This window comes from Rousettus aegyptiacus, unplaced genomic scaffold (genome assembly GCF_014176215.1).
Source record: "Rousettus aegyptiacus isolate mRouAeg1 unplaced genomic scaffold, mRouAeg1.p scaffold_m13_p_16, whole genome shotgun sequence".
NCBI classification, from domain to species: Eukaryota; Metazoa; Chordata; class Mammalia; order Chiroptera; family Pteropodidae; genus Rousettus; species Rousettus aegyptiacus.
In genome coordinates this window covers 27,461,224-27,484,169 of record NW_023416291.1, presented here as the reverse complement: position 1 = coordinate 27,484,169, position 22,946 = coordinate 27,461,224, and the positions used below count along the sequence as shown (strand labels likewise).

At 36.0% G+C, this 22,946-nt stretch overlaps 1 protein-coding gene across 1 annotated transcript in view; it reads left to right on the top strand.

Moving 5' to 3' along the window:
• The window catches only part of PALLD (palladin, cytoskeletal associated protein), a 347,001-nt gene that overhangs the window by 11,604 nt on the left and 312,451 nt on the right, over positions 1-22,946 (top strand). The window contains exon 2 of the mRNA XM_016148183.2: positions 3,313-4,285. Coding sequence (XP_016003669.2) covers positions 3,393-4,285 — 893 coding nt within the window. The 5' untranslated portion in view covers positions 3,313-3,392. The remainder of the gene's footprint in view (positions 1-3,312; positions 4,286-22,946) is intronic.

Genomic DNA, 22,946 nt, shown 5'->3' with positions numbered 1-22,946 from the left:
TGAAGTAGCTTAGTTCCTTGATATTTGCCACATTTACTAAAATACCTGGCACAAAATGTACCAGAGCCTAAAGCAGTATCTTTATGCTCATGACTTTTTATTAATATGATTATCCACTTATAATTTTGTAATACTGAATGTATTTAGAGATTGAGTTGTCAATGAAAAAATGTAGCCTCTTTTGTGATCATAAAAAAAAAGAGAGAGAGAGAAAGAAAGAAGAAGAATTTAAAGCATGGAAAGAGAAAAATAAAAGCAGTCCAAACGTTTGGTTACCGAAATCAACCAACACTTAAAACAAAGTCGCCTCAGTGGGGGAAGGCGCCCTACCTCCACGTTTCAGTCTTGTGGCTGGCAATATGCTTATTCCAGATAGCCTTTGTTGAAGCAGATGCCTCTTTGTAGTGGATGGATACCTCGACAGTCAAAGCTTAATTTAGGCACTTGGATTACAGAAAGAAAAAACAATGGTCAGGGAGCGCGCTACAATCATTCATGTGTTAGCGGTGACGTTGGCATGAACAAACCTGTGCTATCGGTTGTTCTAAAAGCATAGCACATGTGATTACAGTGGTAGGCTATGCTAACCAGGTTTGTGTGAATGTGCTCTATAATGTTTGCACAATGATGAAATCACCTATCACATTTCTCGGAATGTATCCCTGTTTTTAAGCAGTACATGACTATAGGTGCTTTTGCCTGTATCCTCTTTACCTGCCCGACTCTTCCTCACTCTTCTTGTATCACCCTTTAGGCTTTATCTCTTCCATAAAACTTTTCCTGATCTTAATCTCATTGCCCCTTCTAGATGCTAACATAGCACTTTGTTCTTCTCTCATCATAGCAATGGACACACTAAATTATAGAGCTTATTACTTATTTGTATCCCTTCTACACTACTAAATTCAATGAGGGCAGAAACCTTGTCTTTTTCAAAATTATATCTATCTCAGTGCCTAGCACATTGTTTGGCATGTCATAGATACTCCATGAACACATTTTGAATGAGGAATTCTCTTCTATGTCACTTCAAGAATCAAAGATTTTGTTTTGAAATTTGCCTGGATTTTCAGCTTAGCCACCCCAGGTGTGGTTGACATTAAATGTTTCCCAATCCTTCTCAGCACTGAAATCAATACAAAAAAGTGAATTAAAATTAAACATATTCAAATAGTCAAAATACACTGAATATAACTTTTCTCCACATGTGGCCTATATTTAAAGAATTGTTGAGAAATAAGAATGGTTTTATTCTGGAGCACAGACAGGACAAAAGATTTAGAGTAATATTTGGGTTGATAAAAAGGGGACAATAATGAGAGCACTCTAACGATTTGTAAGCTTTACTTAGAGAACAGTGGGAAATGTGGTTTAGTGGCTAGAGTAGGACTAGAATGTGCAGAATCTCATAATTCAAGCTCAGCTAAGTGAATAATCTTTCTAAGAGGACATCAAAAACACAAGAATAACATTCATCTGCAGAAATGTAAAAGAAAAGAAAAGAAAAGAAAAGAAAAGAAAAGAAAAGAAAAGAAAAGAAAAGAAAAGAAAAGAAAAGAAAAGAAAAGAAAAGAAAAGAAAAAAAGCCTTAGCTTGCAGGTCATTTAAAAACAGGCAATGGAATGGCTTTGGCGCAAATGAGGTTTATTGACTCTTGACCCAGAGGTTCACCAACAAACTTTAGGATCTCTGATTACAAATCTTCTGTGAAATTAGCAGATTCTATGAATCACTGCATTTTTTTGCATGTGGTAGCAGATCCTTGAGGTGGATTTCTGGAACCTCTCTACGCAATGCTTTTTGAGATTAGAGACTTTTAGAGGTCAAAAAATGCAAGCTGGCTCTTTTAGATCATATGCAAAAAAAATAACACTTCACTTAATAAAACAAAATCTCATCACTCTAAGAAGAATCTCTAGATGGAAAACTGCTTCTAAAAGGAAGTTCGGCTCTACTCTCATCTCCTCCACTCCTCCTTCTTCACCACACCACACAGTTTTTCACTCTGGACCCGAGGACTGTGCCATCAGTCTGGGTTGAGAGTCAGTAAACTTCAATCCCTGTACCAAAGCCATCCCACTGCCTGTTGTTGTATAGCTTGCAAACAAAAGAGTGTTTTTTTTTTTTAATCTAACGTTTTTAAACCGTTGTACAAAAATCAAATTCAAAAGAATAATATTTCGACATGTAAAATTCAAGTATCAGTGTTCATAAATTAAGTTTTATTGGCATATAGCCACACTTATTTATTTATGTATTTCTATGGCTGGTTTTATGTTACAATGGAAAATTTGTGTAATTATGACAGAGACCAAACAGCCCACAAAGTCAAAAATATTTACATCTGGCCTTTTATGTAAAAGTTTGCCAATCCCTAGTCAAGAGCATGAATGTGCTTTTAGCACCTGAAACTTTATGTGATTATGGACTATGTGTTGAATTAACCGTTGAGTGAATGAATATGAATGCACATGACTGGACACAAAGAAAGAATGAGGCTATAAGGTTTCAACATTTCATTGAAAACTAAAAGCAAATGAAGATTGGAATCAAAACGTATTTTGTGGTTATTTTCTAGCAAGGTCATATTTACTAAAAATATCAACGAGCTACTAATCTCAAAACACCAGTGAAGTCAGAGCTGTCCAGAGGTGTGCGGTGGTGGGCAGAGGGGAGGGAGGCTCTGAGAAGTGCCCTACTGCACTCGTGGCACACACTGAAGACAGCTGTCTTCTTGAATTAGTCAATGCTGGTGAGTAAGATCATATTCACTCATGAGCAAATATTAAATTAAGTGATAAATGGTAAATACAAGTATACTTAGTGTCTCTTCCAACATATAGAACAGCTTTGTTTAAAAAGTACAGTTGACCCTTGAACAACAACATGGAGAGGTTAAACTTCCCCTCCTCCTTTGGAGTCAAAAATTTGTGCATAACTTTTGACTCCCCAAAATCTTAACAACAGTGGCCCTTTGCATCTTGGGGGTTCAACCAACCACAGATGGAAAACAGTATTTTTTTCCCACGAGAATCTTCAGTTGGGAATCTGCAGTTGGGAAAGCAAAAATACTGTTTTCTACCAGTTTGCTCAATCTGTAATGTGAAATCTGAGAATAGGTAGGGCCAGCAGTATTTAATGAAAAAACCCACAATTCAAACTGTGTTGTTCAAGGGTCAGTTGTATATTTATTTACTTTAATGTTTCTCCCAACTTGTAAATTAGTAGTATTATAACAACACACACACACACACACACACACACACACACAATCTTACTACTATTGGCAATTCTCTCTATGTTGTCTTTCAGAACAGAAGTAAATTGATTTCCAGTGCCTCCTCTGGACTTCCTGTTGAAAGCAGACAAGAGTGTATGAAGAGGATTCCGATATGTCAGAGACTTCCTCCCCTGACTCTTTCTATGATTCCCTATCAGACATGCAGGAAGAAAACAAGAATGCTGACTTCTTCCCTGGGTTATCTGCTTTTCTCAGCCAGGAAGAGATAAACAACAGCCTTGACCTGGCACGGAGAGCTATAGCCAACTCTGAGACAGAAGATTTTGACTCAGAAAAGGAAATCTCACAGATTTTCAACACCACTTCTGTAAGACTCTGTGAAAATTCTTCCCCAAAGGAGACCAAATTGGGTGAGCCAGCCTCCTCAGGAACACCTCCAGATAATAGACCAGAAGGAAAAATTGAGTGTATCTCCTCACCTGGTTCAAAGAGGAAGCCTACCATCTCGCCCCTGCTTGCCAGACCCAGCTATATCCGGAGCCTCCGGAAGGCTGAAAAACATGATACAAGAACTCCCAACACAAGCGTAAAGCCCAAACCAGCTTATCAAGGTACAGTTGGCCCCCAGAACCAGCTGTGTGACAAGGCAGCTAATTTCATAGAGGAGCTGACGTCCATATTTAGAAGAACAGCAAAGCCAAGAAACAGAAGCCCAAATGGCGAGTCCTCATCACCAGACAGTGGGTACCTGTCTCCAAAAAATCAGCCCTCAGCCCTGATGAGCGCCTCAGCCAGCCAGAGCCCCACCGAAGACCAACGAGAGATAGAGGAAGTGGAAAAGTTACCCATGGCCAGGCGTTGCTATGAAGCAGACCAGGACGATGCAGTGCCACTCAATAGCATCTCTCGCCCACAGCCCCAGAATGCACCCTGCCTCCCATCAGCTCCTCGGTTCATCCAGAAGCTGAGGAGCCAAGAAGTGGCAGAAGGAAGTCAAGTTTATCTGGAGTGTAGAGTCTCTGGAAACCCAACGCCTCAAATCAGGTCAGAATTGCTTATCATGAATATCAGATGATTCGTTTTGAGTTTTGTTTTTGTGTTAATGTGGGAAGAGAAGAGATTCCCTCTCCAGTTAGCCCTCTGGAGCCTCAGGTAGTATTTTCAGGTACCTGCAAGGCAAAAGCATCCCAGAATTGCAAATATTAGTTGTTCTAGTTTTCCCTGGTGAGAATATTTGTTGTTATGAGCCATGTTATACTGACTAAGAGGGGAAGCAGAGGACTGGACAGACATAGGGGAGCACTAACAGGTTGTTACATCAGACTCCGGAATTAATAACAGCCAGGGAAACTTAGAATGTACAACCGATTTATTCAAAGTACAGTGAAAATTGTATGCATAGTTTGAATGTGAGTTGCTGAAGATGGCTGAAACTGTGGCTAAAACTAAAAGTTATCTGTCAGTACAGAGATGAAAAGTGTGTAGAGGCCAGCCACAGTAATAGCTGCCGAATACATAATCTGGTCTAAGGCATGGGCCCAATCGGCATATAGTTGCTTAAGGTAAGCACAGTGACATATCTTCAATGTGATGCCACCAAGGAGGGCAGAACTTTTCTAGCAACGAAAGATAAACAGAACTGAGAGGGCAACAGATCGTTGTTCATATGTTGGCTCTGGGCACTAAAAAATGCGTATGTCAAAAAAAAAAAATCACCATTAGATGAGTGTGTGGTTAATCGGAGTCAGTAAACACTTACACCACCATGTCCTTTATGTCTATAAATTCGTCCTCCTTATTTGCCAAGTCTGCACCTTCCGTGCAGAAGGTTGAGAGGCATGACCCTGGAGGCAGACTGCAGGGTTTCTGATCATGTCTCCACCTTTTACCAACCAAGTCACCTAGGCCAGTTACTTTGTGACCCAGTTTCTTCACCTGTGAAATGGAAATCATAATCGTAATCAGATCTACCTCATACTGTTTTATGACGACAAAATAATATGTGAAAAAAATCAAATAGTGCCTTTTGCACCTAGTGACTGCTGCACTAGCATCACCTATCAGCTTTATTATTTCTCATTTCTTAATTTCAAATGCCAACATGGAAATAACATTCCAAGTCAGGATTATACTATAAAAAATAAACCATTTTTGAAAGTTTTGCTCTTATTAATGAAGATTGTGTTGCCTAAGTTACATAAATATAAAAAAGAAAATTTAAAATTGTGAAATTTAGAGAAATGGTAAAGTAGACTTCATTGGCTACAAAACACTGGTACTTTTTATTAATATAGCATTTCACAAATCACAAACTTTACTCCTTACCCTATGTCCACTAATACACACTTTCCTAGACTTGGTTTCTTGGTTTCATTGCTCAAAAACATGGAGTAAGCATTAGTGTTACTGGCTGAAAAGTGGTGTAATTAGAGGCAGTGAATTTTTTTTCCCAACCAATTCGTTCAACTAATTTACCTAAAGTCAGTTTTTACAGTAATTTTACTATATTTATTTTAGAAACCGACAGTAGAGGGCAGTACAAAACTTCTTAATGGGTCATTTAATTAGATATGTCATCCTACGTTCTGCATATATATCTTCTCCATAAAAAATTTTCCTTGTAGTTTTGCCTATGATTAAAATAAAATTGAGCATTTCTTTTAGGTTTTATTTAATTTTTTTTAAAAACTCACTAATCTTAGGGACGAATCATTCCTTATTAGAAATACATTCACATGTCGCTCAAACAATTCCGCAGGTTTTCAAACTACCTTTGGCTCCACTGACATTTACCTCCGAAATAGACCCCTACCAAATGTATTATTGTAGCAAGTGAGTATACCATACCCTTTCAAAAATGACATAAATCAGTCCATTTAACACCAAAGGTTTAATTCAGGTGAGCAGGTTGCAATTGCTGTATCAAAGTTCATGTAATGATTTGGGCCTTTGTGGGACCATCACATTCATGCTTCTGCCTCTTTTTATGGAGGGAGCAGGTCATTAATTTAGTTAGCAGCTACAGAATTATTAACTAGTTTTTTCTTGTGATCTCCCAGTCTACCAAAGCTCACCATCAATATCCATTAGTCATTACAAGTTGTGCCCTTCTAAAGTAATTGTCTTTGATGAGAATGCTTCGTTCTTTAAAGTTAGCTGGTCATTTTGTATTCTTTTGAGTTTTTGTTTTGTTTTGTTTTAGAGAAGCAAAGTAAATATGCATTGATTGGATTTCTTAATTTGTATTCTAAAGATCCCGGTCCCCTCTGCCATGCACTTGTAAGTGCACAAAATGCCAATGGACATTCACTGAGCTCCTTTCCCACTTGAGACATTTCTCAGACTAAAGAGGGAATTTTCTTTGAAGGGAAGTTTTTTTTAATTAAATTTGTTAGTGACATTGGTTAAGGTGTGATGCAGTTGCCAATGGTAACGGCCACACTTACTTAAATGAATGCACCACAGGAAAATATGACAGCAAGGATTGGGGCCTTGGGCACAGGGAGAAAATTCCACCCTTTAAGAGTTTAGTTAAGAAAAAGGCAAAGCTACTGCTTCAAAAGGACAGGGAAGAAGGAGCACGAAATGGAGACTCAGACATGATTAAACATGGCAAGACTTAAGTGACTAAACTTGTGCCGGGTCCAGAACGGGGAAAGGAAATGCTAGACTGACATGGCTAGGCTATTAAGCTGCCGGCCTGGAGCTCTTTAAATTTGGCCTAAATAGAAACCGTTTGGTTTGGGAACCTGCACCTAGTGAAACTTACAGATGTAGATAAAGGAGCCCCAGCTAAAGGGAGGATTGATGGAAACAGTAGGCCCAAAGCCCGGCCAGTCGTTTCAAGACATTTCTATTTTAAATAGAATCACTTAACTCTCCCACAAATATAACTGGCACAAATACCAGTTATAACCACAAATGGGACTAAAAAAGAAATACTATTTTCCTCCTCTACTCTTGCATAGCTCCAACAAAAACTCAAATTATACTATAAGGTAAATATTAACATACTCATAAGAAAGAAACCACTTTTTGAAACACCCACTTAAAAATATAACTCAGCAATAGTCCAAGCATGTTTAATATTTAAGTACAATTACTCATTATCTAACCATAAGATGCCTATTAGGTCATCATTTTAGCATAGGAAATTTTAATTAATTTATGTAATTAAAAATAATTAAATTCTTTCTTTTTATAATCAAAACCCAGCAACTCCAATGCCTTCAATTAATTTAAATTAGCAAGACTTTGGTCATCATCAAAAGCCAAAACAAGAAGGTTTAGCCTAACAAAAATGTGCAATGCTGTCTGTAGAAATTTCTCCTCAAAAGAAAATATATATAAATAAGCCACTGATTCACTTTTCTTAATAAGGATATGCAGTATATCTCATTTATGGACCACTTTGGTTCAGGAAAATATGGCAATGGTACCACCAGCCAGTAGGTTATAAATATGCAGTGCTTATAAAATTAAAAGCCAGGTGACTTAGCCAAGAGTATTATTGTTGTTAAAAAATAGCATCAACAATGAAACACCAGATAGTACTGTTAGATTATAAATATGAAAAAATGACAATACAAGTATTGTTACTTTAACGCGAAATGTAAGTAGGTATAAACAATTTGGAGAACAATTTTGTGATATACGATAAAGTTAAAGATGTATATACCTTAAACTTTTATGTAATATCCAACTATCTACTTGACATCTGTACTTGGATAATAAGTATATCACATTTAATATATCTAAAACTGAATTTCTGATTCTTCCTTCCTCCAAAAACCTTCTTTTTCTATATTTTCTTCATGTCAACACACGACAGTCCTTTTTCCAGCTATTCAAGGAAAAACCTAGGAGTCAGGGAGTCCTCTTTTTCTCACACCTCGTATCATCCAATTCATCCAGCAAATCCAGGTGGCTCTAACTTTAATGTATCCAGAATCTGGTCGCTTCACACCACCTCTGCTAATGAGGCTTTGATCTAAGCCACGATCATCTTTCATTTGGTTATTTGCAGTCCTTCCTAATCTGTATTCCTTGTGTCTTTGCTCATTACAGTCTGTCTATACAGCATCCAGCATAATTTTTTTTTTTTATGAAATTGTGATTACCACACAGTACAAAGCTATCCAGTGCCTTCTCATCTCACTCAGAGTAAAATACATAGTCTTTATACACATCGATAAAGCCCCATCTCTCTGATTTCATCATCTACTACACACCCCTGCTTAGTCCACTCCAGCCACAACAGTATCCTTGCTTTACTCCAACATTCCAGACATGTTCTTTAGGACCTGCACACCTGCTGTTTCCTCTACTTAAAATGCTCTTCCTCCACATAGATGTAGAATTGGCTCCTTCATCTCCTTTATCTCTCTCCTTAAATGTCACCTTCAGAATATGGCCTTCCATAACTACCCTATATAAAGGAACAGGTCCTGCCCACCATATTCTCTATTCCATTTTTATTTTGTTTTGCTCCACGGAATTTATCTGATAACACTCTACATTTATTTGTTTAATTTTCTTTTTATTGTAGACTATAAAAACTTTGAATATAGGGACTTTCATTTGATTTTTGCTGTTGTGTCTTCTGGGCCTAGAATAATGCCTGATATGTAATAGATGCTCAATAAATACATATTGAATAAATAAATGAATAAATTCCTCTCCTGGGTGTATACCTGGAAGAAACTTTTGCTCACCTGTACCAGGATACATGTATAAGAATGTTCATAGCAGCATGTATAGGAATGTAGAAAGAAACTGTAAAGAACCTCGATATTCATCAAAAAGAAAATGGATATCTCTTTGAGATAATGACTTCATTTCCTTTGGTTGTATACCCAGATGTGGGATTGCTGGATCATACAGTACTCCTATTTTTTAATTTTTTGAGGAACCTCTATAATGTTTTCCATAGTGGCTATTTCAATTTACATTTGCACCAACGGTGCACAAGGGTTCCCTTGTCTTCTCATTCTCACCAGCACTTGTTATCTTTTTATCAAAAAGACATATATATGCAATGGAATAATATGCAGCCATATAAAAGAAAGAAATCCTGCATTTGTGACAACATGGATGTACTTTACAAGTATTATCCTTAGTGAAATAAGCCAGAGAAAGACAAATACTTTATGCTCTCATTTATATGTGGACTCTCTGAAAAGCCAAACATAGGAACAGAGTAGAATGGTGGTTGCCAGAGGTTGCAGGGTAGGGAACTGGGGAGATATTTGTCAAAGAGTACAAACTCCCAGTTATAAGATGAATGAGGTTCTGGGGATCTAATGTACAGCATTGTAACAACTGTAGTTAACAATACTGTATTATATACTAAAAAATTGCTAAGAGAATAGATCTTAAATTTTATCACTACCCCCACACACAAAAACTTGTAATTATGTGAGCTGATGGATGTATTAATTAACCTTATTGTGATAATCATTTCACAATATATACATGTATCAAATTATCACATCATACACCTTAAACTTACACAATGTTATATGTCAATTATGTGTCAATAAAATTAGAAAAAGAAAACATAAATTATGATATAAAGTTAGAAAAAAAGAAAACAGATTATGATCTATGTTTATACAGTGAATAAACTAGATCTTAATGAATCAGGAAGTCTGAAACTCACAAACATAGTGACAATCCAAGAAAAAGTTTGCAAAAAATGCATACATATTGCCTGAATAAATTTATCCATATGAAGTTAAAATTGCAAAAGAGAACTATTTTAGGGTTAGGGAGAGAGTAAGAATATTATATAGAAAAATATAAAGGAGTGACAAATACTAAATTTCATATAACGGTAACCATAGAAATAAAGAAGAATGTGATTGGTAAGGGGTACCCATAGAGTTTCAACTGTGTTTGCAAGGTTTTGTGTCTTAAGATAGGTAGTAAAGACACAGGTGTAAATTATGTTATTTTTATACTTACTGAAAAATGTTGACTTTTAATTTTACTCTACTAACCCAATTATGTATTTGATATGGTCAGCAGCATTATTTCTATTAAATGGCATGCTTTAATTCTTAAACATCTCCCAGAAGATGTCTCTTTGTTAGGCAATGCAAATTGGATAGGTTGGCTCTTAGCTGTTTGCCCTTTTAAGTTATAAGTTAATCAGTTTTCTGGGTTATTTTAGTTATATTTTAGTTTTTTTAAATGCTGTTGTTTTGAATTCAATATATTTAATATAATACATTTAATAGGACATTAAATATATTCAGCCTGTGTCAAAGATCTTTTATGGTGTGGTCTACCCAGTTTATTAGATGCAGAGGGTACAAAAATTTGTACACAAGTCTCTCGTTCTTAAGTAAAAGTGTCTACATTTAGACACATACCTGCACAAAAACACACACATTGTACCTTTTTAGAACTAACAAAAGTCTGAAAATTAACAAGTGTCACATGTCACCATCTCACCAACCCAATAGCCCTCCCCTCCATCATGATATTTGAATGGGAGGAGGAAGCAAAATGAAGCAGAATTCAAAGGAAACAGCACTACATTTTACAGTTTTCTATCTTATCATTATTTTATCATTTCTTTTAATTCATTTTAAAATCTTTTTTTTCTTCTCTGTACATTTGCATTGGATTGAAAAACTAAATCTTAGATTTTACAGAGGGCAATAAATGTTCCCTATGGCATTTAATCACCGTCGAACTAGAAATCAAATATGATTAAGCAATAGAGCAGTACCTTTATTTTCACTGAAGCAAAGATACCACCTTATCTCTCATTCTTCCACACAGATAATTTCTGAGTTATTAAATTAAAGAGATATGACTTATCGTGCTCTTTTGTCCTCTTTCCTATTCTTTCATTCTTTCTCAACCCATTTCCATCCAGTATCTACCCATGTGTAATTTTCCCTTGAAAAATTAACTATACCTCTGTAATACTTAATTAAAAGACCATTCATTAATGAGAATATTGAACCTGCTTCTGTAGACCAATGAGAATAAGGAGATAACAGTATCACTGAACACAGGAAATATTGCTACTCAGTTGTTGTTTAATGATTTGCACATTACAGAGTAACAGCAGTTGCCTCATCATCTCTTTTTGGTCAGCCCATCACACCATGATGCTGTGACAAGTTCATTGCACACTGTACATGATAACACTGCTCATATTGATACCTCAGTGAACCAAGGTGCAAGCTTGATAGTCAAGGCAAATGTGGAGTATTACTATAGTCAAAAATTTGAATTGATTATAACAGTTATGATATCTGGCTGTGAAGTAGCAGAAGCAAATCAGACAGAAACCTCTGTCCCGAAGAATTGATTCCATTATATCACTTTACATTTTAACAGCCAAGTTTCTGGATTTAACACGAAAACCAACCAATTAACAAACATCAACATAAATTTTCCAAGAAATAGAGGTAGTCACAGAGAATCCCGTTAGAATTCAAAATATGCTTGTGCAGATATATATGCTCATGGAACAAACAGCAGAGAACTTAGTAACTTACAATACAGATTCTGGAGCAGGAGTGTGAATCCTGCTCTGTCTCATATCAGTAGGGTCTCCTTGGCAAGTTATTTAAACTTTCTGTGCCTTAGTTTCCTTGTTGGTAAAATGAGAATAATCAGAGTACCTACTACTATTATGAGTATTAAATCAACTAACACAGAGAGTTTAGAACTTTGCCAGGCACATAATACTATCTTAATAAATATTGAGATATTATTAAATATTAAGATATTATAAAGTTTATTATTATTATTATTATTATAAAAGGTTCACTTTATTGTTTACTGTCATCAATTTCATATAAACATCCTATACCTTACCTTCTCAAACACCTTTGAATCTGTTTCCTTTCTTTAAAATCTTCATCTTACAATTCTCTTCTGTATAACTAATAATTCACAATAAAGTAGAGCTTATGGAGAGGGCACACTTAAACAGTTATAGGCTAAACAGACAATTTATGAGGAACACAATATATCTTGAAGGGTTTTTCTGATCCTATTTGGACAGTGAGTCCTAGATGTACATCTCAAGGTCAGAGTCTGAGTTGCCATGGAGTATAGTGGAATACTTTCCCTTGGTCTCTGTCTATTGTCATTTTCTATAAACTTTTACCTCACTTGGCCTTCTGTTCCTTCCCTGCTACAGCGGATGGGATCGAAGCCAAAGAAAAGTCATTTCTTTCAATCTCTACCCTTTCCTCTTACAACTAAGTATCTCCCCACCCTCTCTTTCTAAACGTTAAAGCTGTGGTCATCTTTATTGTCGATTACGGTCAACATGGAAAGCCTTCCAAAATCAAATTGCTTTGACTATTGTTTTCTTGCTGCTTTTTGAAAGGTTTAACAATTTTCCTGAGTTTAATTCATGGTTCCTTGTTAAATATTTGCTAAAGCCTATTGAAAGTGGTTCCCTAACACTTCAGCCACTCCCTGTTTTTGTATTCTAATAATTTCAGCAGGAAGAAAACTAAGAATAATTTGAGTAACAAATGCAGGCTTTTTCCCCAGACAGATTAACTGGCTTTGGTTTTGTATTTTCTTTTTGCTAAGTATTATACCATACAGCAAAGCCCTCAGAAAGAAAAGAATGTGCTTTTTGGAAGTATAATTTACTGTTATGCAAACTACTGTGAAACAGTTGTTTTGAAAGAATTTGGCTCTGAAGTTTCAGATACTTTCAGTCAAAACTACTCAATGTCTCAAATCTTTTCTGTTGAGTTATTTTAAGCACTTCTTAACATGTTTCTCCATTTGCCTTGGGGCAGTACCATAACATGGATCACTGAATATGTTTGGGCATGATTACAGCAATTCAAGAACTCTGCCTAGCAGGACTTACTTTACAAGTACAACTGTACAAATACAATTATAAATCTGAAACTCTATACAGTTTACTGTGCTGACCAAGATGCAAAAATTCTCCTACCACTTGGTGTATTCAAATGATACGTAGCAATAGAAATGATTTTTTCTTATTTATAATTCTAGCCAAGAAATAGTGTCATATTTAATATTTGCTGGAACAGGACTAAGCTGCTAGTCGCCTGAGCATTGATAGAGAAACCTGATCAAAAGCCTTTCTTGGAAGAAAGATTACTAATTCCAAGTGGAAACCGTTCTCTTGCTTATGAGTTCTAACAGCGAAGTCTGGTTCTGTAAACAGCATATGGAGAATCAGGTCACAGAAACAAGTTTCCAGTCACTAGTTATATAATCCACATGTGGGCCAGGAAATGTAAATTAAAATACCCTAAGGAATAAGATTTTTTTCTCCTAAGGTGACAGCTTTTAGCCTTGGTTGCTGGAACTAAAGAAGAATTTTCTAATGGAAAAATAGAAAACAAGTATGAGGGAATGGAATCTCCAAATAATGGAAGAGAATTTTCAAAGAAGGAGAAGGAAGAAAAGGAGGAGGAAGAGGAGGAAGAAGAGAAAGGGAAGAGGAAGGAAGGAAGGAAGGAAGGAAGGAAGGAAGGAAGGAAGGAAGGAAGGAAAGAAGGATGGAAGGAAGGAAGAAAATTCACATTTGAAGATAATTGGTTCTTCCTTTAAAAGCAGAGATCTTCAAAATCATTTTTACCATAATAGACAGTATCACAGACCAACTGAATGAGCAGAGAATGTTCCACTTGTGCTTGTGCATAGAGAGGGCAATAATGTGTAGGTGACGAGGTCTAGGATGATGAGGCAGAAATATTTCTGTTTCAGTTCTGGATTTTGAACTATCACAGACAGAGATTAAGTATTCTTCTCCACAATATTGTGTGAATTTTGTTTTGATGAAGGTTCAATGTGGACCAGCAAGCTTTCTAGAGAAGGTATTATTTAGAAATAAGAGAATTTGGTCAAGGATTAGAGTTTAGCTAGGCCTAGTCACTCTTGTCTGGGGGCTTTGTCATCTCCTAATAAAGAGACCTTGACAGTTAACACTAGAAACTTAGCTGTAGCATTATATCTGTTCAATCATTGTGTAGAATTATACATACCACTAAATTGTAGGAAATTTATACTAAAATATCATTTTCTTTCTTCTCAACCCTTTGCTATATCATTCTAAAGTCGCAAGTTAAAATAATTTCTCTTTTTTTCTTATAGCATTAAAATGTCCAGAAAATTATCATTCTGCTAATAATAATAATAATAGATGTAGTAATATTAATAGCCAACATATCTTGAGTACTTAGCATGTTCCAGACACTCTTCTAAGATATTTCCATTCATAAACTCACTTATTCCTACAATCTTCCTTATAAAATAAGGTAAGTGCTACCATATTTCTTGGATTCTAAGACACAGAGTTTACCACATTTTAACATCTCTTAATCAGAACGTATCTTGAAGTAAAGAGCATTTCACAATCACTGTCAGACCACAGTCATGGTGTGGTTGTCATTGACTATGCACATAGAAACTTGGCCAGAACTGTTTATTTTGTTATTTTGAGTTATTTGCATTGTCGATAATACAATACTGCTTTTTCTTTCTTAGTGGTTCATAAAATAATGGTGTCTTATAGTGAATGGCATGTAACAGTCAATGAAGGCAATATTATCATCACTACTTTTTTAAAAAGGGAGTTAAGACATGAATAACTTAGGGAAATAACCCAATTGTCCACCACACTATACTTCCAAACAAAGCAGAGTCAAGTGCATGGTCCTTCTTACAGAATGGTGCCCCAACAGGATTGGGGTGATCCCTAGCTTACCCTTAGAAACACCTGACATAGTAGTCATTTTTCTCTAAATGCAAAATGCCTATGAGTGGCTTTCTTCCATTGCCCCACACAATGTTAAGAAAACTTGAAAAAAGAAAGACCCATGGCCAATGATATGTTGATCCTCATGAGAGAAACATATAGTGTGTACACTCCCAGCCCACTCCGTAGTGTTGACAGAAGGCGAGCCAGCATCAGCAGGAGCAACCTCCATTGATGCAGCTTGCGAAGGCGTGGCCTGTAATTGCCACTGTCAAGCCATTTAGTCAAGCTCGCTCTCTCTCTCTCTCTCTCTCTCTCTCTCTCCCCCTCTCTCTCTCTCTCTCTCTCTCTCTTTCTCTCTCAGATTTGTAATTCAGTATGAGACTATTTAACTCTCATGTTTAAAGGCAAGTATTTTAATTAAGAATGTCTTGTCATGTGTTGGCTAGAAACCTGACACATGGAATCATTCTATACTCCAAGAACAAGGACAAATCATCGCTGCTTGAAATAAAGGGGGAAGGGCCCCAATAACACCAACAAAGAATTAGTTCAACTAATTTGATAGACTCTTTCTGCAAAAGGCCATTACAAAATACGATACAAGAAAGTCATTTTTTACAGAATAAATTATTTTAACTTTGAGTGCAGTATCAATATTGAAGAAGTCAAATCGGCTTTTGGACGATGCGTAGGATGAGTGTCGTTATAGCATTAAAATCCATGCACACATCAAAACAACAGATATTTTTCAGCCCAGAATAACATTCATCAGTGCTATGTGGTGTGAAGAAGATAGGGCATGGGTGTTATGTGTATAGTCGAGGGGTTCTCTAGAAAAATGCCATCTTACCTCAGGTTTGGGTCAGTTTCATTTGCAGGATATATGTGCTACTCAGTTGTAAATGCTCAGTTCCACAAATATCTTGACCAATTCATTTCTATCCTAGGTTTTAATATTTGAGAAAAATTTCATTGGAGAGGATTGGAGCATGAGACTTAAGGAGCTCATTTGTTTTATTATTTTTTAATGGAACATGCCAATGTGCTACCTCAAATTAGAGATGCCACTTTTAATTTAAGCAACTGATATTCCACAGAAAAATGACCAGTAGAATCACTTTAGTACAAGAACTGTTGTGTGTTTGGATTGTATTTTTTTTTCCAGTTTCTAACAGGCCAATGCAGGTAGAATGATGAATCCAATTATCAAGGAATGTCTATCTTACCCCAAATCAAAGTAACTTTACTATCATTATAGAAAATATAATATAAACCTGTAATACTTACATTGCCAATTTTTATATTTCATATTTACCTACTTTTTTTCATCTGCAGATCTTAAAATCTTAACATTTATTCATCCAGTGTGCTATGTAAAATGTCTTTAGCTCTTTGGAATTTAAGTAAGAACTAGAAAAAGCCCATTGCCTTCCAGCACAGAGTTCAGCTTCCCACACTCATCTTACAAGCTCAGAAAGCCATGTTTTTCTCAGAACACAAGACTGGCTCTTAGCTACCTGCAATTCAGAATGCACTCTGTGGCCTCAGCAGTTTCTTAACCACATGAGGTCTTCCTCAATTTCTCAACTGTCACACATGTGTTTCTTCGCTTCTCCTTTTGATGGTTGTCTGGCTTTCAGATTTTGACAAATCAGAAAGAGATCAAACCCAGCCAAAACCTGTCTTTCATTATAGTTTGCTCGGGTCGAAATGTTAAATTTTCTCACATTCATGGATTTAAAGTAAATTATGATCAAAACTGAAAGACTAGTTGGATTCATCTCTCTCACTCACATTCACATGGCAGATCAGTTCTCTTTCTCTTGACACACTGAATGCTATCTCAGCTCTCTTGCCTCACTTTCATCTAGAAGGCCTGCTTGTCCCTTAAGTGGGTTTATAGAAACACAACTTAGTTTGCCTTTCAGCATTCAAACATAATGCCTTACCTGCACTAATCACCCCTGCTTAATGCCCACAGGATGATGGGTGATGAATACTAGAAATTACCCAAGGCTCTTGGCACATAGAGCATTTTCTCAAACCCTCACCTGCATAGCTATGTTTAGTCAACCAAACACAGTCAATAGAGCTTAGATTATGAAAGTAGTAAGCAAGCTTGAAGTCAAGGGTTAAAAAGTTACAGAGAAGCAAATGAAGGCTCCAAACAGAAAATCAAAAAGAGGCCAGGTGAAGGATTAGAAGCAGATGCCTCAGAAACTGTTCCAAGAAGAAATGAGAAAAGGCAGCGCTGGAGACAGTTGAGTGCTAGTGACCATCATGAAAGCCATATACCAAATATTTCCAGATCAAACCTCCAGGGGGAAATAAGTTGATATGCAAGAGTCTCCTGCTTTTCTGACCAGTTGTGGCATTTGTCTCAGATGTTTGTAAAGAAATAGTTGTTTGCTCACCACACTTATGTGACAACAATTCTTCTAAAGTGACGTGAGCCATTGCTGAAAAGAGAAACGTTCGCGGATTGCTTCCTTATGATTTAAGAGTATAGGCATTGAAGGAAATGAAGACAGCACCTTTTAGGGAGGGAGTTCCTTATGTCTTCACAAAGTCTTTCTTAATGAATCAGAAAACAAATTTTCAAATATTCCTTTGGTCCAAGCTGCCACAAAATTGTATTAAGGTTATGAAATACAAGTATTTAAACATGAATCTTCTCTTTCATCTGCTCTTGCCACTTTTGCACTGGGTATCCTCAGACTGGTTCTTTCACAGGCCCCTGTAGATCCTCTCTCCAATCTTCTCCACATCCCTGTCCTGCCCATGGAAGCTGATCTGGGTGGATTGTAACAGATTTCTTCAAGCTCTGGTTCAGTTCAACCCCAGGGAGCCCAGAGAGGAAAAAAGGAGAAAAATTCAAGGAATTTAGTCCCATAGCTTCCTTACTATGAGTTTGCCCTGTCTCTCTCCTTCAAATGACTATTTCCACTCAACACTGGTCTCTCTACTGTGTTCAGGAAGCTGCATCAGCCCTTGACCCTGCAGGCTTAGGGGCTGTAACAATCTGCTTTACAGCCTCAGGTGACACATTATCTCTGTGGTCTCCTTGAACCCTGACACCATCTTTGGATCTAGTGCTTTCCTATGTTATCTGGGATTTAGTACATTCTCTCTTCCTAGCTGAGACCACAACATTCTTCCTCTGATTGCCCATACCTGTGTAGGAAAATGACCCCAAATCCTTAAAATCCACATATGTCAGCATGACCAATTCCTGAAATGCTTTACCCTGAAATTGCTAAGGTAAATTCTGGATTACTCATGGGCTAGCTATCCAGCTTGGAAATTATTTCTCCAGCTCTATGCTCCCTTTTACTTCTCATTGTTTGCTTCGGGGCTTTTTAAGTAAACTTCAACTTCAATTCTGACATTTGATAAAAGAGTCACATTGATGTGAAGGTAGAAAACATATTTTATGTCATTAGTGGAATTTCCTTGTTTATTCATTCTCTGTCAATGAGAAAAATAATGAGCAACACTTAATTAAGTATTACATACCTGACATTTTTCTAAGGACTTTATATTCAGTCCCTCATTCAATCCTGGCAGGAGCCCTATAGGGTAAGCTCTATTATTATTACTGTACAATATCACCATTTTATACAGGAGGAAACCAAGGCTCAAAGAGGTAAGTAAATCATTCTCAAACACACCCCTGGTTAATGGTGGATCTGGGATTACTAATGCCAAAGTTGGCTAGTTATTTGTCAGACTTCCTAATCATTAGTGCTTTATGTATTTGAAGTGGTGTTTTGAATATTTAATGGTGAAAAAATAAACAGTCCAAAACTTAGTGACTTAAAACAATATCTTTTTCCACTTACTAGTCTATCTGAAAAATAGCTACCACAGGTGTACTCTAAGACTTTTTTTTCCACGTCTATATTTTGGACTGAGCAAACTCTAATGAGAATTCAGGACACAGGATACCATGGGGTAAGGGTGAGAAGGGTGGTACAATGGGGTTATAGTTTGAATTAGGAGTCAAAATACAGGTAGGCAGAGGAGTCCAGATTAAAGGTAAGGAGGAAGAACCCATCATAAGTTTCAGGAGAATTATTAAAAATTGTACTCTGCTTGACTTCCTTTTTCAGTAATGTAAACTTCAGCGTAGTATGAGCACGAGTTTGGGAACTAGAAGAAGGTGGAGAGCAGGACATCACACAGTCGAGAAGGACATGGACTTCTCAGACTCCCACCGAACTGGATTTCCAAGTTGCAGATTCAAAAGCTATAGCTAGTTTTCCCCTCCAAAAAATTAAACTGGCAAATGTATGTGCAACTGTGTCTGTTTTATTAAAACTGGAGAATAATCAATAATATGAAAAACAAAAATTTTGAGGCATTTTATTTTCCAAAACTACCTAAGATCCAGTTTAACCATAGCTTCTCTAGAGGGAAGTCTCAAGAAGCAGTAGAAGACAATCACAAATCAAATAAAGCAGATATGATTTTAAATCAAATAATTACATACAGAATGATTAATTATTGACACTTTGTTGTTCAAAATGAAAATCAGATTAAATAAGTAAAATTAAGTGTTTAAAGACATCCAAGCAAAATATATATCTTTTTCACCTGAAATATTGGTTTAAACATTTATTTTCATTTTAGTGAAAACTGGCCCCCATACAATATGTATAAATTTCAAACTAGTTTCATGTTTCTCAGCCGGGTTTCCTGCCATTCTAAATGGTACACATTTTTTAAATATTTTATTTCATCAACGTGCCGTGGCCTTCAGATTCTATGTAGGAATAATTACATATTGAAATAGTTGAAATAAATCCTTCAGGACAATTCGCTCCTCAGAATAGTGAATGTATATAGTTGCCATAAATGAAATAACTATAACTAATTCTAATTTATCCACTGTGACTGGCAACAGAGCAAGAGAATTCATTAATATCTCAAAGATTGGAAGACCAGTATTTTACTCGTTAATCTCAACCTTATTAAACTAAATGTTTCATTGCAAATGAGTCTTCTTCCCTTTTCCTCTCAGGTTACTGAGTGTCTAAAGCATGAATTTGGAATATATATTTCATAGAATGAACATTTATAGAATATTCCCAGAGGGTAAAGCTCTGTCCAGTGTCGAGGGTACAATGACTTGGTCCATCACTTCGCAAACCTAGAATTGCAGGAGGAAGACAGACAACGTGGTTAAATAGAATTTCCTGCCTCTCATGATATAGATATAATTGTTTCCTTCTCTTGCCGATTTTATGGGTTGTGAAAGTTTAAAACATACCATAGAATTTCCCCCATTTCCTTCCTCACCACTCAGCTCCTGTTCCTACACGTGCTGCTTCTGTGCTGCGCTGAGCAGACTCAGATGTGTAAATTTAGCATCTCTTTGAGTTCCACATTTTAAATTTTTTTATTCATATTTATGAGCCTAATAAACTTCACAGAAAATGGTGCAAAAGGAAAAGATGAGAGATCGTAGGAAGACCCATAACATATGTGAGCCAAGGGGGCAAATAATCTGTGGAGACATTCATGTTCAGCAATCACCATCATGACTGCCATGCCATTTTGGGGATTTTCCTAGTTCTTGCCTCCATCTTGCCAAGATGTCTTGGCATCATCTGATACCTAGATATTTCCAACAGAGAATTCTCTGCCTGGAAGAAATTCTTGCACACATTATAAATCATATTTTAAGAATATCCTTTTTATTATTAAAACTTATAATTCAAAACATAAATAAAAGAATAATAATATATTTTTAGTGATTTTTATAGTAGTGAGATTTATTGGTTATATATATATGTGTATATAAATATATGTGACTGTTTAATTGTGGAATATGTAATTTTTTCTATACTATCTTTTTAAACAACATTGTTTAAAAAGACTAGATATAATTTTTAAGCTGTTGCTGCTGCTGAATTTGAAATCAATTGTTACACCCAGAACCTTATGATTATTATTTTTTTTTAACAAATTACAAGGACTAAAGGCTGCTTCCAAATCTCAGGAGAGAATGCCCCAGCTATGGGTATAATTCATCCATAAGCAGAGGAATGATAAAGTACCAATATTTTGATCTGGAGCAAAGCTGCAAAGTCAGAAGGAGTGAATGACTGTGTAGGATACTGGGTGATAGCAGTCACATATCTTCTGTCTCAGTTCCAATACACTTGGTCTAGGAAACTCAGCTATAAAGTTTATAAATGAACCTAAAGAGTCAGGCCATGCTTAAGGAATACTCACACACACAAAAAATGTGAATGCTGATGTAAAACTCTCCCTCACACTGATGCTAATACAATGCAAATACAAGACATGCAAATTCTGTCTTTATAAAGGTGTTGGCCATTAGGTCAACAGAAACAGGTGCTCTAATTGAAGACATGTTAAACAGAAAAGGATTCTACCTTCTGAGTAAATCTTTTCTTGCCTTGACAATCGAGAGTAAGGTATGGTGTCTTATGGGGAAATCTTCTCATCCTACTCTTATTACAGAACCCACAGAAAAATAAAATCTTTACTATAGCAGAGAAAACAGCGAATTTCTTATACCATTTATCCTAGATCTTCATTTATAAATGTGATCTAACGACCAAGAATCACCAGGTGTTATAGGAAAATAATAGCATGAAAGAACTTTGCTTCTCTCTTTTCATAAAGATGAACAAATAGAACAGATTTGTATCTTAAGAAAAAGTTTTTAAAAGAAGGAATTTTTTTTTACTCATAATTAACAATAGGAAGGTATAGCACTGATAAAATAAAAATGTATTGTTTGGGGAGAAAAAAAGAATAAGACATAGTGAAATTTAAAATAGAATTATGAAAATAAAAATTTCATTGGATAGTCTGAATAACCAAAGGAGAGCACTAATTATATCGTAGGGCAGAAAAAGTTATAAAGTTTCTTAGAATGTGGATCATAAAGAAATGGAAATGATAAATATGGGGAAAAGGATAGAGATGTGAGGGAGATTCATTTTCTTTCTTTGACCACTTCTTCTCTATCTTATTAAAGTCGATAAATAGGTTGTCATCTGACAGTATTTCTCACACGAAAAAGTTTTAATCATTTATCACATCTATGACCTGTAAAAAAAAAAATCCATATGGAGAAGATTGATACTTTTCTACATATGAGGATGAAAGGGAACCAGAATCTCAACTGGTGTAATAGGGAAGTGGTTCCTTCACAATTTTTAGCTTTTTACATCTTCCATTTTCTCTTTTAAACTTCTCTAGTATGTATTGCTAACTTCACATGTCACGTCTAGTTTTAATTGTTTACTACCTTTGTATTGTCATCTTTTCAACTATGTACATTTTATCTTCCCCTCTGTAGTGTAAGATATACATACACACACACTCACATGATCCATGCCTTATCCTCCTTCTAATTCTCTACATCCCTTGGAACAGTGTCTGAAACATTAATAGGTTTTTCATATTAACTAATTGTCATGTTACATTACCCAAAGATAATGATTGCTGAGGATTATTCATACTATTCCTTCCTAACATACATTTTTTTTATATTTAAAGGCATTTTAATGCACATAAGATCTCTTGATTTTGATAAGTTCTTCTTAAATAGGAAAGTTTATTACCATTTAATAGATTGGTAAACTGAGGTTGAAGGAATTCAATGATTTTACAAAAGATTCAGTATTAAAACTAGAATCCAGATTTCTTGATTCTTCATTGGGTCCTCTTACTGTCAGAACTGCTATTTATTTTCTGTAATAATGGAGATTCAAGGAACTAAAGCTACATATCCTAGGCTGGTGGTGGTTCTCCTGTGGTGGTCACAGGGAAATGGGGGTGGGGAGTGATATTGGAGTGTGTATGCATATACCATTCTCCAAGGAGTGGTTGGAAATGTAGAGTTATCACACTGTGGGTATCACAATGGTTAGAAAATGTTTGTGGCACTTAGTGTTAAGCATCTTGCAATACTGGGACCAGTACAATGAGAATTAACTC